Genomic DNA, 17,507 nt, shown 5'->3' with positions numbered 1-17,507 from the left:
GAACGGCAGGCTGGATGGCTTTGGGAGCCCATGGTAAAACCACAAATGAGGCAATTCAGGGTGACATGGGTTGGGCCTCTTTTGAAGTCAGAGAAGCACAGAGCAAAATTAGTTTTGAAGAAAGTCTCGGGAACATGGGTGAGAATAAATAGGCAGCCAAAGTGCACAAGTATCTGTATGTCAAAAGCATGGACATAGAATGGAGGAAGAGGTCAAGAAAGTTGGCAACCAAGTACAGGATAATTTAAACTGTAAACCAACAACCAGGAGTCGCCAGAAAGAAAGTGAGAGAAACAGGGAAAGTTAGTTAGATGCAAAGAATGGAAGCAAGAAAAGGACCATGGAGATTTACAAGAATGAGAAGAAAGAATTTAGAAAGGAAAATCTGTACGATAGCACAAAGGGCAGTGCCTTGCTATTTGAAGCTCGAGGCAGTTGCCTAAGGACAAAAACATACCGGAGTAAATATTTGGAACTAAATGAAACGTGTGCATGCTGCAGGAAAAATCGAGAGACCACTCAGCACATCCTAATGGAATGCAAAGGAATTCACCCAATGAGAACTGTAGGTAACGAACACCTTCCAGAATCGCTTGGGTTTAGAGTGGACGGAAGCGTCAACCGGTCGGCAGTTGAGACAAGCAAGAGACCTTTAGAGTATTGGTGGAAAAAAGCAGGGAAGAGATTGATATGAACGGACCTCTTACAGTCATAGCTAGTGGTACAAGGTAAATATTGAATTAAGGAGATGTACACAATATGCTGCATAAATGCATGTATAGCATACCTGATTAAATCAGGTAGGCTAGGTGGATATTTGTGACCGCTCCATTTCAGATGGGATGCCATTAAATAATCGTCATCATCATAGGGACTAATGAGGTGGTACACAACATTGGTGGTGATAAACAAACACATAAACCGTCAACAACAACAAAGCAGCTTCAAGGTCATGATACCTTTAGAAACATTCTTTTTTGATAGGCCGAAACTTGCCTGGCTTATACAGAGTTCGGCTTTTTTGTCGATATTATGAACCTCAATAATTTCTCTCCTATCTTGATCGCAGTGCCTGCAGTACAGCGTTGTCAAAATTTTTGTTGATGCTTTGCACATTTGTTTATCACTACCAATGTTGTGTATGCCCCTATATGTAAAGTTTTTATTCTTCAATAAAATTTAGCTGATAGTTAGCGCTGTCATGTATTTGCCTTCTTCATTTCTCATATTTTCGCGCTGTTCTGAGAATGAACCAATGCCAACTCGCCCGACTTTCATTACTGCTACAGAGGAATGCTGCAAATTAATTTTTAATGCCTGGGGTTCTTTAATGCGCACCTTAGTCTAGTCACATGCATGCTTTTGCGCTCAACCCTGTTGGAATGTGTCTGGGAAACGAACCTTCGACCTCTTGCTCGGCAGCAGGATGACTTCGCTGGGAAGGAATGAAAGGTGCAAAATACAATCTTTAAAGGAGTCAAAGAGGCAGAAGCATAGATACAAAAGTTAATCATTGAGTGAGTCAAAATTAATGTTGGAAATAATCTTTGAGAGCGTCAGAAGGAGAGAGACAAAGTTATCACCTTCAAGGGAGTCAGATGAGGAGGAGAGGTTCATTATATGATCTTTGAGGGAGGCTAAAGAAAAGGGAAGGTGAGAAAAAAAAAGGTCAAAAGGGAAGGAGAGAAAATAGATTACCTGTGAGCTGAAATGCCAGGTGACACTGACCTTTGCCTAGCAGACGATGGGCAAATATGTGAAATGAGGACAGGGCCACTGTTATGTAAAAACTATAGAAGTGACAAAAGCGAAGATGGTGAAAGAACAAGTTACAATGGATTTGACTAATGTAGATTGTGAAGTCATGTGATCTGGACTGATACATGGTTGATGCAGGCTCTCTGTAGAATCAAAAGTCCTCTTGGATAATTTCCTGCATCTCTCTGTGCTGACCAAAAGATTTATAAGCAATGGTTCTCAGCAATGTAACCTCTTATGTCATAACTTCTATCTTTATTTGCTAATTTAGAGACAAAATTTCTCAATGCCATAAAATTGTGCTTGTTTCAAGCATTGTATGATACAATCCATTCATGTACACCATTACATAACTACATATTTTCTATAGTTGTCAGTCCCTTTATGTTTTTCATGTGTTTCATTCATATGATGTCAGTCTCTTTAATGTGTAAAAAGACCAATTGATGTTCTTTTTTCTCTAGAAAGTTAGCTCTAATGGTTTTTCTTAAAGCTTGTGCACTGTCAAATGTGCAGTGGTTTTTGGTAATAATGATGCACCTTTACACAACATGCCTATTTTGTAATTCACAGTTTTTAACCTCTTCCATAATGTGTGCGTCATGTCACATTGTATTGTATTGTATTGTCACATTGTCAATGTCACATTGTAAAAATTGCATCTTCTTTTGTGAAGAGAGACAGCTCGATAACGAAGTGTTTGCCATGCGATTATTAAGTCAGATTGTGCACGCATCTGTATGAACAGACATGGTCACACTGAGTGTGTCAGGGTGCAATTAATAGTTTACCTGAATCACAAAATAGAAAACTGAGTGCCTGTTCAGCTAAGATTTTAATACTTATGGCCGTTTTTGCAGCTCCATAATGAAAAAAAAAAATGACTGTGGCTTAGGTAAGGTTAAGCCCAGGATGCGAAGCATACTAGCCTTTATTTTAGTTGTTGAACCACTGTTTAGCCTGGTGAACTGCTGTTGCTTGGCTATATTTGGTTCGGCTAGATGAAGAAACAACTCATGCGTTACTCTGCTTCGCCTTCAAGAGTGGAACGCGACAGCGTTCCCGTCGACCCGCCATTACAATGGGTTATGGCGCAGCGACTACGCGCCCGCATTGTTCGCGGTGAGCGTCGGGCAACGCAGCGTTCGGCGCGGCAACGAAATGTGCGCCTGAGCAAGCGACGCACGCCTGAGCGTTAGAAACAGCTCGTTTCTAGGGCAACACCGCATTCACTAGAGGCGCGTTTGTACCGCTTTGAAGCATCGTACTCGTGGCTCAGTGGTAGCGTCTCCGTCTCACACTCCGGAGACCCTGGTTCGATTCCCACCCAGCCCATCTTGCAAGAGTTGAGCCAAAGCCACTTCTCTTCTGTCGTGACGTTACGGTGTCACGTGGTATTGAAGGCGACACCGCCGCGCCTGAGGAGCTGGGTTGAGCTCTCGTAATATGCTTCGCATAAAAATCACTTTGCAGCTAACGTTAAAGAAACACATTGCATTTCTCTTGGAACCTTGCCTTGCAGCTTCGCTTTTGGCATTGCTGTGCAAGTGATTTATTATCTTGCAGTTTCTTACACCTTACATGGCATTTCAGTTAGTTAAACTGAATAGTTATCTGCGCTGATATAGTGTAATTATTCCTTTATTTTGATTATATTCCTTTCTTGTCGCCCACTGCTCATGAGTGGTCGAGCCTGGCCAAAATCAAGATGTAGCGCCGCTCGGATCACTGACCAAGCTCGAAAAGAAAAAGGATATGGAATAAAATTTTTGTGCCATCCTGGCCTTCTCTCGGCCAATTGTTGCTGTAGTCTTATGACTTCATGCAGGCCTGCTTCAGGGAGGTGAAGGGAGTGTGTCCAATGTTGTTTACATAAAGATGTTGTGATGCATTGGTATTTGGCACTTTTTTACATTGTTTTTGAAAGCTTTATGGAAACAGAAACTTCTTTTTCTCAGTATGGCTACCATTATTTCAGAAAGACATGCTAGCAATGGAATTTGACCAATTTACAATCTTCTGCAAGTAACTGTTAGTCATATGCTTTTGATATGTTTAAGGTCGCATGCTTTTGATGATAATTCTGGCCACTGTGATTGCAAGATATTGTCTGTATACAATTTTTTCTATTACTATTTGACACTCATAATTTATAACATATTTACATGCCTGTGAAGCTTTACGATTTTATCGCAATATGCTTGATTTTTAGTGCTAGCTTATGGTTATTGTGTTCACACAGATATTTCACAATTCTTTATTTGCACATATTTAGGGCAAAACCAATTTCGAAAATGAGAAATTCAGTCGGCAAGTGATTCTTTACAGCCCAATTTTTTGAACTCGTCCATTATACGAACCTTCCTGTACGGCAGCTACATCAACTGATAGAACCAATGTATAATGTCAGCCGAATCATCATCAGCCATTATGCGAATGTTTAATAAACTTCGGAAACATTTGTGTGTGTCTGCAGCGCAGATCATTGTTGATGTGACCATATAGAGCAGGGTGGCAGTTCACAGCACACCTGCAGAACAAAGTATGCAAATCCTTTATCAACAGTGAGTCAACATATTGAATCATCAAACGATATTGAGTACCTTTTAGATTTTAAGTGTAGTCTTTTTCGAGTTCTAATGTTGGCATGTCTGTATTTACAAATAAGCTTTTATGCGTGCCTACGGGTAGTTTATAAATGATAACACTACTAGATTTACTGCCAATAACATTTTATGCCCTAGAGCGCACGCTAATTATGGAAAAATGATGGGCATTTAAGGCAATTAAACTGCAATACAGTTCACCAGATGCATTGAAATCTATCATTTCTTATATTGATATTACCCCTTGAAGCTTTCCTTTTGGATTAATCTTCACTTGTTCGGTGTTGCTGGTTGTCTGTATTATTGATATTGATTGCACTATTATTGATTGAAGCATATTTTACTTTTAAGCATTTTGATTCTTGAGTAAATTAAGCTCTTTAAATTGTTTGTCAAATTATTATTTAGGCTCCTTGCTCAGTCTTTATTGCAATTGCCGTTGAGGGCAGTTTAATTTTGGCACCCTTTTCATATTTCCCATTATGTTAATAAAATGAATGATTTGATTTGAAATGAGTTGCCTTTCACTTGTTGTCACCTGTGTGGCCTGTTGCGGCCTGTGCACTGACTGTTGTCGTCTGTATCGCAGACCGGCTGTACTTTGCCACGGTGCGTAGCACGGTGAAGCCAGTTTCGGGTGGCCAGAACCACTTCTTCAGCATCGACGATGAGCTGGTCTACGAGAGCTTCTACGCCGACTTTGGCCCTCTCAACCTGGCCATGCTCTACCGCTACTGTGTCAAACTGCAGAAGAAGCTGAAGGTGAGTGCGCTGTCCCATTTTCGTCTGGTACTTGGGAGCATGTTCAGAGGTATGCAAGCTACATAAACCTAATGTACAGCATGGTCTACTGTTAAAGGGCCCCTCACCTTTGGGTGTTGCCTACAGACAAGCGCGGTGCTTAGGTCATGCAGTGGCCGTCGTGCCTGCAAAGTATCAAACAGCTGCAGGGTGCCAAAACGGTTGAAATGTCAAACAAAAGGCCAAGCGCCCTTCCTCTCAAGGTAGCCATGCATCCAGCTTTGGAGTCAAGGTCACACGCGCAGGCGCCTCTGTGTAAGATGAGGCCTGCAACGTCACCGATTATGGCACGTGAGAATAGGACACACGTTTGGCACCCATAATTTTTTACTCGCTGGAAATTAACCTGTGGTAGATGCGGGGAGAGGCTGACGGTCCTCCACGTCCTCCTGGAGTGTCAGGAAGCCAAATCTGAGAGAAAGAAATTTTCCCCTAGCATACCGGCAGCACATCCCCCTTCATCTTGTAATGTTCCTCGGCCCAGAACTGCTCTTTGACAACTATGCAGTCCTAGGTTTCGTGAAAGATGTTGTGTTACATGTCATTAGCCCCACACATTCCTGGCGCTTCCTCTCTTCAGAGGATGCCGCTGTGACAGTTGTTTCATACAGCACACACCTCTAGGCCCTTGTTCCAAGGGCTCTGGTGAGGCAGTAGTACTAGAGCCAATTTTAGCATCTGAAAAATTTTGTATATCGTATCATTCTTTCGCATGCATCTTAATGATCATAGTACCTGTCATTTGCCATTGCCATAATCTTACTACACATAAATTTTACGCATTTTATAGTGAGTATTTTTAAGGTCCCTTTACAGCCACGTCACATCAACTTCATAGAAGTCATAACTCCACTGCAAACTCATTAACACTGGCGTGGCACTCTTTGGCCATACCTGGCCCTTGCGCCAGTAAACATCGCGCATTCATTCATTAGGGCACATGATTTCAGTAAATCATCCAGTGCAGATTGCGCATTACTCCCACTGGAAGTGCTCAGCATTGCAAAAAGTAGGAAAAAAAAAAGAGACGAGGCTGGTAACGTAAACACGTTACGAGCCCCGTCAAGGGAAGGCAAGGGAAGAAATTTCATTTGCGGAGGCTGCTCCAGCAAAGTGTCTCCGTTCGCAGGAAAGCTTGCTTCTTGGCAGGATGGCAGCTCATTTCACTTTGTCCTGTCTCCTGTAATAATGAACCAATTCAGAAAATTATTGTGATAAAATTGTGCCTAGATGGTGCCCTGCAACTTGCAATGTATAACCAAAATTTGCAATGGGACCTGATAAGAAGCCCTTTATGAAAAAGTATTGATTGACATGACATCTTTGACTTGGCCATTATTTTTTGCACTAACTGAACATACACACCTTTTAAATCCTAGAAGAAATACTGGCAAGCACTGGTACACTCTGAGTTACCATAATACTTGTTTCTAGAAACCCATTTCGATACACAGGAGGTGGCTGCATCATCATACATATACTCGTTCAGTTACTGCAATCGCTGTGGTTGCTCCACAGAAAAGGCTTGATTGCTGCTGGAAAATGTGAAGGCCAAATGTGATTTTCTTTACCATTTTGCACAAAAGCTTTAGAGGCACCTGTATGTGATTATGCCATTATGAATTTCATAATTTCTCACACTTCATACTTTGCTGCGCAGAGAACTCCTGGAAACTCTAGTTGTACTTGCTGTTGGGCCAGTTGGTGCAGGTCGAACAATAATGAACTTATCGCCCAAAACACAATCACAGACAGAGAAGGGCATAAAAACACTTGTCCTGTCTTTGTGACCTCCCCTGTCTGTGATCGTGTTTTTGGCATTAAATTCATGGTTGTTCCTGGAAACTCACTGGGCTGGATCCTTGCTTTTACGTTGTAGCCCTTCTTTACCGATAAACAACTAACTAGGCCCGAATAGACATTTGAAAGAATCTATGATGTCCTAGTCAACTGGTGAGGAAACTTATGGCAGTATCTCTACTTGCTTTCCTTCTTTTTTTGCATCTTTTCTCGCGTTCCAAGCCCCAACTCGTGGTAACAGTAGCCATTTTTTTCTATTGCAGTAGCATAATCTGCCATTGCAGTTTAGCTTGATGCTCCTCTTTACTGTCCCTTTAAGAAATGATGTCAGACATCCATTTGTTTGAAACCAAGCATACTTTGACTTTGGAAATGGATGCAGAGGAAAGTATCCTCAAGCACAAGTTAGCTGAGGTTGACTACGAAGACTGGGAAAAGCATGAACTTTGGACATCACAAAGAGAGTCTGTACAAGCATTGACAGCACTTAGCTCACCTCCTAAGAGGCTAGTGAATTGGGCTAATTGGTATGTACGTCATGTTTATTGTGGAGAATGGGAGCGCAAAGCTAAAGTGGCATTTGCACGAGGGAGAAATCCACCTACCTGCGGCATGGATAGCGCACTGCACGGCCACTACGTTAAGTTTTCGTCATCGTGTTGCAGCCCCTTAGACCCCTCCGTGGGGATGGGGGAGTGTTTTCTCAAGAACTGGTAACGCTCCCTCATCCCCGGGAAGTGAGAAGCACCCAGCCTTTGCGCGTGCATCTGTTTGGCGGTGGCAGTCGCGCGACCTTGGTGCTTGAAGGGGAGGGAGAGGAGGCTCACTGGAAACGATGACGTAGATGGCTCTGCCCCGGAAGAAGTCCCCCATGTGAATACTGCTTGCAGAACACCAGATGAGGAGACAAAGATGTGCGCTACTTCCAACTGAAGTTTATTGTGGCAGAACAGTTATATAAGTAGTAGTCCAGCAAAACAAAAACAAGCAAACCTTTTTATCCAAAGCATAATACAGAATGGTGAATGTACACTATGGAACAATCTTTTTGCCTCATGCATACTCCGGCAGTTCCCAGGAAGCTTTTCATTTTCCGATAAGGACAGTGACTTGCGCATAAGCCATGCTAATGTAATCTGCGCAGCTTCTGTGATAAATGCGAGTGTGGACATCTCTGTGTCTGTTGATGCTGTGGTGTCTGTTACCAGAACAGAATGTTACAAAATGATCCATATCAGTCTAATAAATAAAAAGCAAAGAAATAAATAGATAGATAAATAAATAAATAAATAAATAAATAAATAAATAAATAAATAAATAAATAAATAAATAAATAAATAGCTGAGAGGAGGTATCTGATGTGACAGGCAAAGATCCAGCAGAACAAGTCTCAGCACTAGCTGCTTGCGATCAATGCTTGCGCCAGTTGTGGATGAGTGTCCCAGTGCTGCTTGCTTCTTTTTCTTCCCTACACAGTAGATAACTAAATCTTATTTCATCAGAATTGTTTTCCCATTGAGGTATATGTGGGCAGATCCCCAAGACTTGATGAAGCATTCTGATAAGGGATTGAGCAGAAGTGCAAGTTTTAACTATGATCCCTGAAAAGCAAACTTCCCGGTCGATGTCCCCAGTGCTTGTAACTTTTCCCGAACTGCTGCTTCTCTCTACGCAGTCGTACGCCCTGGCCCAGAAGAAGATCATCCACTACACGACCAGTGACGGCAAGAAGCGGGTCAATGCGGCCTTTCTCATGGGCTCCTACTCCGTGAGTGCACATGACCCTGGTACACTTTTCTGTGGCAGCTTTTGCAGCTTGCCATTCACTGCAGTGTGCGCAGTCCAAAGAATGCCACTTCCACACGATTGGTAGCTATTGTTCTGACACATGTTGACCTATCGCACCAAGTTTCTAGCCTGCAGCTGTAGTATTGGGTTGGTTTTGGTTGCACATTTATGGCAAAAGGTTCAAGGTCATGGGTGCTGATTTCTAGTTATGTGCCTAGGCTGAGGCACAGCCTAGGCTCGCAACCAGAGATTAAGGTCTTCAGTGTACCTGCGCATGTTTGACTAACACAGGGCACATCCGAATACCAGGCCACATGCCTGCACCAGAGAAAATAAACATTTTACCCTGCTACGATAGCTTCAAAAAAAAATTTCATTCATGGTGTTACTATTGCTTGCCTGTTTCACGATTCAAGTTGGGCACACTTTGTTTCAATGCACTTCCCGCCTCTTTTCGCTGCCAAAGGTGGGTGTTGCTTACTGGGCTATTTTTTTGGCAGCCTGTCACCACTAGCTGCTGCGGCATGATTCGGGATTTGCAACGCAGAAAAGACGGAGACAAGAAAATGTAGGGAAGATGTGAGCAATGTCTTTCATGCACTGTAAATTGTGAATTCGCCAACTCGTCTAGCACAGCGAAACCTCGTTCATATGTTATATAAAAAAAAGAAATAAAGCAAGAAAAAATGTACTGAGCGTTAAAATGTGATCCGAAATCACAGAATAATTTGGCAGACTCAACTAGGGTTGACATCTATGTAATGCAAACCATTGCGTAAATCATTGGTGCACGATGCGCCCACAGGCACCGAGCTTGCGGGGTTTGTGGGGTTGGGGTGACTCATGACAGGCATTGTTGTTTTAAGACGAAACAAGACGAAATGGAAACAAAATCGAGCTGGTGGGCAGCGATACGATGCCACAATGCCACCAGAGCGAAACATGACGCTCACTTTGTGCCACCTGCAGCAGCGGCAAGTTTGGGTTATTGTCTCTTGAACGTATGCAGTATGCTTCCGACTGCCTTGTACTATGTGCACTATGAAACAGGTAGGTGAAGATTGTTACGGACTTTGCACCGCTGCACCACTATTACGACTTTGTGGTCCCGTAGCGCTCGTCACCCGTTTCGTGACAGAGCGTTGGTAGCGAAGACTCCGAGCCAGGCGTCGATGAGAATAACGAAAGGGATTTTATACATTATATACAGGTCATTGTACAGGACAAGATCGGATCGGCACTGGGGCCGAGAGCTCACACAAACGCTACTGTTCCCGCACGGCGACGTCCGGCGAAAACGCGTGACACATCTCACCCCAGTCGAGAGCGACACTGTCTCCCGGTGGATCGGCGGATCCCGTTTTTCAGGCAGCGTGTCGCTGCTTTTATAATCCCCGAGGAACCATTGTCACTCGAACGGCCCAATACAAAGTCAGCACATGACGGTCGTCCGAGGGGTCCAACCAGCGACCGCGCTGGCCACCCGGTTCAAAGTTCGCGCGCGCGGAGACCTCCATGCAAAAGGAGGTGCGGCGCCGGGCTGTCTGGCACACGCTGACACGTCTAAACACGTCGCCTGCCGATGCTTCTTCCGCAGGACACCGCTGCCTGACGGCTCAGCATCTTGACTTGTGAAGGGAGAATTAGGGCGCTCGCAGGATAGATTCTGCATCTTGCAGATTCGGAATCCGGGCTTGTGGTAATGGCACAACAGCATCCCCGCCCTCAGATAAGGCGCCGGGAAGACGAGCTGCCTCCACGTGGCTCGGATGCCGGGCGCGCACGTTCGTCAGGCTCGTCCAAGTTCACGTCCAGTGTCGGGACGCCAGGTAACTTCACGTGCCCAGGTCCGACTCGCCAGGACAGGAGCTCTGCTCACCGCGTCGTCGCCAAGGCACCTTGACCAGCTCCGCTCGGGTCGTTCCTAAGACCTTGCTTCTCGCCACTGGTCCCACTTGGTCGTTCTGCAGCTTGCAAAAGCGACCGGCAAAAGGCAACACCCAACACGAACAAGTGCCCTCTGTCTCCCGTCAAACACCAGACAAGGCCATAATCCAAATCAACCTAACTAAATAGCTATCCCCCTTTTGCTCCCGCTGCAACAGGAGGCAGGTGTACGATCTAGTACACAAGGCTCAAACAACCAGTTTTCAAATTAACAACGCAACAAAATAGAAACAATTATTAATCAGCAATAATAATTACAAATAGAATGGTCCCCTTGAAATCACTTGGACCGAAAACATACTTCTGAGGAAGCAAATGAGGTCATTCATTTTTCCCGGCGATATTTTCGCGGAATCCGAAGCTGCTTATATTTGTGACCCTGCTTATCCGTGTAGCGGCGGTACAATAAGCCAGATTCCTTGCCAAATGAAACCCTCCTTTTTTTCCCTCCCCGTTTGACGCTCTTCCTCAGATCGGCTAGTGAACAATCTTCCTGTTGCTCGCGAATCCGAGTTTCCCTTTCAACTGCAGCCTGCTCCTGCCAGCTGGCGGAAACCGGAGCGAGTGTGGAGCCCGCGTCGCCTAATTGCGGCGTCGCGTCTCTATCGCGGCTAGCACTGCACGCGTCACTCCCACTCACCTCCAGGACCCGCTCGCCTAGGCCAGCCTCCGAGCTCTGCCTCTCCCGTGACTGCTCGCCACTCAAGTTACCCTGATCGGTCCCTGTACCGCACCGCTGTTCGCTCACCGACGCTAAGTCAAGTTCCCTCGACAGCGGGCGCGCTTCGGATCGCGTGGGGGCCATGTACGCCACGTCGGCAAAGAATGATTTGCCGTGATCCCTCAGCAGCTGCTCCGAGCTATTTGAGAAGAGGTAGGAAAATTGCTCCGGGAGGGCGGCTGACACAGCGGCTTCGGTGTTAAGTTTCCCAAACTCTCCTTCAATGATAACCGTTGCGATCGGTAAACAGACACGCTCCTTCTCGGCCACTTGCCGTATCCTAACGCACTCTCCCGTAAAATCACTCGAGGAGACGAAAGACGGGTGAACAACGTCCATAGTTGCTGCAGAGTCCCGCAGTGCTCGGCACTTCTTGCCGTTTACCTTAATTTCCTGCACATAGGGCTCCAATAGACGTATGTTTTTGTGAGTTTCCTGTATCGTTGCAAAAGCAATTCTCTCTGGGCAGCTTGCAGCGATGTGCCCTTGCTTTTTGCAATTGTAGCAGGTTAACGGTTTCCGTTTTTCAAAAGAACGCGTCATTTAGTTTCGCTGTTTCGGACCATCGTCATCATTCTGAGATGCATTCTGTCCTTCCCTTACAGTTTCTTTGGTGAGGGATTCGTCGTCCCGAAACTCGCGACGCGTGATTTGCTTCCGTTCGTCGGGCTTCCCGGAAAACCAATCTCTCCTATCAGCTTTTTCTACGCGCACTGCCTTGCTGTGCAAGCTGCGGCGTGTGTAATACTCTTCCGCTAACTCTGCTGCCTTGTTTAGCTTAACATCCTTTAGCCTATCTTGCAGCCAGAGCCGGACATCCTCATCAATGCAACGGTAGAACTGCTCCAACGTGATGCATTCGACAATTTTGTCGCGGTCGTCGTAAACCTCTTCGCCCTTCAGCCATTCCACCAAGTCGGCTTTTAGACGAAACGCGAAGTCAACATTCGACTCCTTACCCTTTTTTGCATACCGGAACCTCTGCCGGAAAGCTTCAGGCGACAATTTGTACTTCCGCAGTAGCGCTTCCTTCACATCACTGTAGCTCTCAAACGCCTCTTTCGATAAGCAAGTTATTACGTCTGATGCCTCCCCAGGAAGCAACGCTAACAGATTCTGTGCCCAGAGGGATCGCTCAATGCTATTCCGTTCGCACACGTGCTCAAATTTCACGAGGTATTTGGCCATATCCTCTCCGACGACAAAGGGTGGAAGTTGATCGCGTATTCTTGGAACATTGGAAGTGAGACTAGGCGCTGGCGAGCTATTTCGGGTCTCCAACTCTTTCATTTTAAGCTCGTGCTCACGAATCTCTCTCCTTTCCTCCTTTTCCTCCTCGCGACGTTGCTGTTCTCTCCTTTCCTCCTTTTCCTCTTCGCGACGTTCATTGATACCCGCCAAGGCCTCTGCGGCTTCCTCAGCCGTTACGTCCCCAGTCCTCATGACCTCAAGGATCGCATTCTTTCTTTTGGTTGAGCCCAACTCAATGCCCAACTCCTCACAAATTTTGAGAAGTTCCTTCACCTTGTACTTCTCCATCGTTCACACTGTCCTCCTGCTGTTTACCCTTTTTGAATATACCTGCCGTACGCTACTATAACACTACTAGTAAGACATATGCAAGTATATCACACACTGCCCTGTTTACCCCCTCAGCATCCCCTGGTTTTCAAAACACTCTTACTAGGCTTGAACCACACAAGGTTATCACAATGCAACACCAAATCCTTCCCTAAGCTACTATAACCTGTGTCAAAGAAAGTCTGGTGTTTGAGGTAAACTTCAGGCACTCACCGCGCCGAGGTAGCTGATGCCGGTCAATCCCGTCGCTGCCATCCACTGTTATAGACTTTGCACCGCTGCACCACTATTACGACTTTGTGGTCCCGTAGCGCTCGTCACCCGTTTCGTGACAGAGCGTTGGTAGCGAAGACTCCGAGCCAGGCGTCGATGAGAATAACGAAAGGGATTTTATACATTATATACAGGTCATTGTACAGGACAAGATCGGATCGGCACTGGGGCCGAGAGCTCACACAAACGCGACTGTTCCCGCACGGCGACGTCCGGCGAAAACGCGTGACACATCTCACCCCAGTCGGGAGCGACACTGTCTCCCGGTGGGTCGGCGGATCCCGTTTTTCAGGCAGCGTGTCGCTGCTTTTATAATCCCCGAGGAACCATTGTCACTCGAACGGCCCAATACAAAGTCAGCACATGACGGTCGTCCGAGGGGTCCAACCAGCGACCGCGCTGGCCACCTGGTTCAAAGTTCGCGCGCGCGGAGACCTCCATGCAAAAGGAGGTGCGGCGCCGGGCTGTCTGGCACACGCTGACACGTCTAAACACGTCGCCTGCCGATGCTTCTCCCGCAGGACACCGCTGCCTGACGGCTCAGCATCTTGACTTGTGAAGGGAAAATTAGGGCGCTCGCAGGATAGATTCTGCATCTTGCAGATTCGGAATCCGGGCTTGTGGTAATGGCACAACAAGATGCTTATCGCAATGGGTTGTGGGCGAACGGCAATGTGCGACGACGTGTGAGGAGATTTCAAGGTCAGATTTGCTGGTAGTATGGGAAGAGGAAACTGAGTGCGTAGCGGCATATGTGCAGCAATGTACTGTGGGGAAGCTGCTGTTGCAGGCACCCACTGCTCTCAATTGCGCATGCCTTGCACTTTTTCATGTTTACACAAGATCTGATGGCTGGAAAACTTGTCATATGATCACAGTTTGCCGATATGCCGAACATTGGTGCCGAAAGATTGTTTTCCAGGAACACATTAACCGGAAAAAAGAAGCTATAGGGTCATTTTCTTGGTGTTCTCAATCACACGAACATTGGTGCCGTGAAATCGTAAAAAACAGGAATCTATGAACAAGGTTCTACTGTGCTTCATTCTTGTTTTCATCATTCTAAGAAGCACGAGGATTAGGAAAACAAGTGATAATAGGAAACTGCTGCATTCGATGTCCTTGACATGGGCTATCTAACAGCCAGACAGGCTGTTAGACAGGCTAGCAGAGGTTATATGCAGCTCAATCTGTTGACCTAGGTGCATACTTTATGGGGTGCATATATTTTGGAGTCTGGATGGGCTTTGATGCTGTGCTTGGTACTTGAACTATGGAGAAGGGTAATGTTGAAAGAGGGGCAGTGTTGAGAAGGGGATGTTGTCGAAAGCAGGGTGCCTGCCGTCATCCACCGCCATAACAGAGTGCACACCTGTGCTTGGAGAGAGGACAAACGGCTTAACATGCTGTATAACATGACTCACAGCTGTGCACCTTTCACCTTCATATGTGACAAAAGTGAGACACAGATGGCTCTCAAATTTATTCAGAACACCGACAAGAGTGTAGAATCCAGTTTGTTATCAACCATGTTTGTGACTTCAACGTGAGCCTGAATCAAAGTGAGGAATGTGACTTCCCACAGATTACTCATTTCAGATCCCTCACCAAATGGTTTTCTTGTTGTTTCCATAGATGGCACTTGTCAGTGGTGCCGCCCTGGAGTGTTGTCTGGCATACTCCAGCAAAATCCAGAGGTTAGTCAGTGGAACATTGGGTGTCCTCGAGCATAAAGTGGCAGAATAAGCCAATATTCGTTCAATCTCGCCCTTATTTTTTTAGGCTATGTACTTGTACTCATGCAGTCACATTCGTTGGCACTCTCTCGTTCCTACTAATGCCCACTCACACCCGTTTTTATAGTCACTTCAATACACACCTACAGGCACCCACTTAAGCTCATACTCTTGTCAACTCCCACTTGTCGACAGTCAGTCAGTCACTTTCATACTCGTGTGCTCTCGAACTCATCGGCACTCACTAATGTTTTATCTTGCGCCTGCGAAATGAGTGTGGAGCAAATATGAGGCCGTGCAATTGTGGGTGATTATGCTCACTTATGTCCTTGAGAGAGCTTGAGGGACTCACTCGAGCTCTCTTCGTGGACCCTGGAATCTGTGATTTGAGCAACGGCAGTGTAACGTTACATTGCCTGGCATAACCGGGCATCGTAAGTTTGCCATTATTTCACCATTGTAAATGAGGATGTGTATGTGTGCTTGAAAAAATGTGAGCGTTTTGCTGTGATGCTTTCTGCCATTGTAAATGAACAAATATGTTCTTTTTTGTGCTTTGTCTTGTTCTGTAATGCTTGCACTGCACAAATTTTTAGAACCTCTGTACGCTTCGTTGCGCGGATGAAATTTTTGGTCTTCATTGGACCAAAATGCCTCCCCAACCCTTATGTAATGCCTGATGGTCCTTTATCGTCAATAAATAAATAACAAAAGATGAATAATAACAAAAGTGGTGCTTTCTTCCTGTATGCAGATAATCTTCCTAAAGCGGACTGCTGAGCAAGCTTACAAGTCTCTCTGTGCAGGCATCATCACGCCATACATTTCTTTCAGGTGAGTTCGCAAAAACGTTTCTGTGCCTTTGTTATCAGTGGTGGATGTGCAGCTGGCTCGCATATTGTCACGTGCACATATTTTTAATCTTTAATTGCACCTTAAATGTATGCGAGCACCAACGATTACTCTGGAATGTGAGGTGAGACGTATAAACAGAAGATGTGCTTGACCTGCTTAATTAGATTTTATGATTGACTACCGTGCTCGGCACTATAGCATATTTAGCGTCAGCAAACAAAGACGTAAGAAAAACGACAACACAATGCGCTAAAAAGCGCATTGTGTTGTCGTCTCCCTTACGTCCTTGTTTGCTGGCGCTAAATATGCTTTCAATTTACCAACACGCCCAACAAATGGCAATCAGCACTATAGTCGTAATTTAAGTATTGCTTGTCTTTCTGGATGGAAGTTCACCCAATAAAGAGTTAGATTCTTGGCTTGCGCTTTCTTCAGTGTCTGATTCATCACTGTTACTGTGACACTGTTGTATATTGTGCGGGATTATCTGAGTGCCAACATTGCAACTCATGGTGGTCGCTATTGAACTAGGCTAGTCCCAGATGTGGACCTAATGAAAGACAGTGCTGGAAAAGGGAATTCCATTAAAGTTTGATTGCACTCAAGAGCCCCTTGTGACGTCAACCGGTTGCCTTCTCTTGTGCAGGGACGCGTCGTTTGGGCCTTGCACGTACAACCTGAGTTTGCTGAACTGTCTGCGAGCCGTCGAGAAGGTGGGTTTGCCCTGGCGGATTGTGTTAGCGGTTTTACGCTGGCGCTAACCAGAGTTACTGGTCTAGCATGAACTAGTGGAACTTGATCACCGTAATGACCCGAGTCACCCCTGAACGCCTGGCACCTGTAATTCACTTCACAAGAGCAACATGTGTGGGATGACCTGGTGTAGCTGTAGTAGTCGAAGAAACAAAGTTCGAAGAAGCATGGGGCATAACCTAGGAGGCCGAGATGCTCTGCAGTCTCGCTTGAGTGTTAGGTCCAGAGAACCTTATTTGGCCACCTCACAAAAGCCATGATGCCAGGGTTCGCCATCCAAATTGACTGATGTTGGTATCAAAATAATTCTGCTTATTGCGATGTAGCTGCACTATGTATGGATGAGGCTTTTAAGATGCAGACTGGTGCACTTGGTGCACTTTATGAAGACATTTCGCTTAAAAATGAGGGGTGCTTGTGATCATCGTGGAAGGGCAACGTCTCTGGACGCTTGTTGTTGTGTGCAGGTGTGCTAGCTGGTGCCTTGTTTGATTTGTGACGATTTGTGTCTTTAGTTAATGCAGTACTCACATGGAATTTCCACATTTTCTTTTTTTGTGCTTGTAATAAACAATAGTCCAAACCCTATGGGCCCCAGAAAACATGCTGGCAAGCATCTAAATGGCCTGAGTAGTTTACTGTAAAATTTGCAATAAAAATGCCATAAAATAAATAAATGTATCGCAGTGTTGTGATAAACTGGGCCTCACTCCATTCCTGCAATTGCTGCAGCTTCTACATGCGAGCACGAGCACTCATGAGAAACTTCTGCAGCACTTGTATTTTTTTTTATGAGCAATGTCTTCATACCTAACTTTATTGCCACTCATCATTGCAAAGCATTGTTCCATTTCATGCCACGCAATAATGTTGAAGGTGCTGGTCTGG

The 17,507-nt window shown here is 45.5% G+C and overlaps 1 protein-coding gene across 1 annotated transcript in view; it reads left to right on the top strand.

The window, feature by feature from the left end:
- Cdc14 (cell division cycle protein 14) overlaps nt 1-17,507 on the top strand; it is a 42,052-nt gene that overhangs the window by 7,933 nt on the left and 16,612 nt on the right. Inside the window, exons 2-5 of the mRNA XM_065426108.2 lie at nt 4,954-5,126; nt 8,641-8,733; nt 15,766-15,845; nt 16,513-16,579. Of these exons, the coding sequence (XP_065282180.1) occupies nt 4,954-5,126; nt 8,641-8,733; nt 15,766-15,845; nt 16,513-16,579 (413 nt within the window). The remainder of the gene's footprint in view (nt 1-4,953; nt 5,127-8,640; nt 8,734-15,765; nt 15,846-16,512; nt 16,580-17,507) is intronic.

The sequence above is a fragment of the Dermacentor albipictus genome, chromosome 9, assembly GCF_038994185.2.
Source record: "Dermacentor albipictus isolate Rhodes 1998 colony chromosome 9, USDA_Dalb.pri_finalv2, whole genome shotgun sequence".
Lineage (NCBI taxonomy): Eukaryota > Metazoa > Arthropoda > Arachnida > Ixodida > Ixodidae > Dermacentor > Dermacentor albipictus.
The sequence above is the reverse complement of the archived record's forward strand: the minus strand, read 5'-3'. Positions and strand labels throughout refer to the sequence as shown.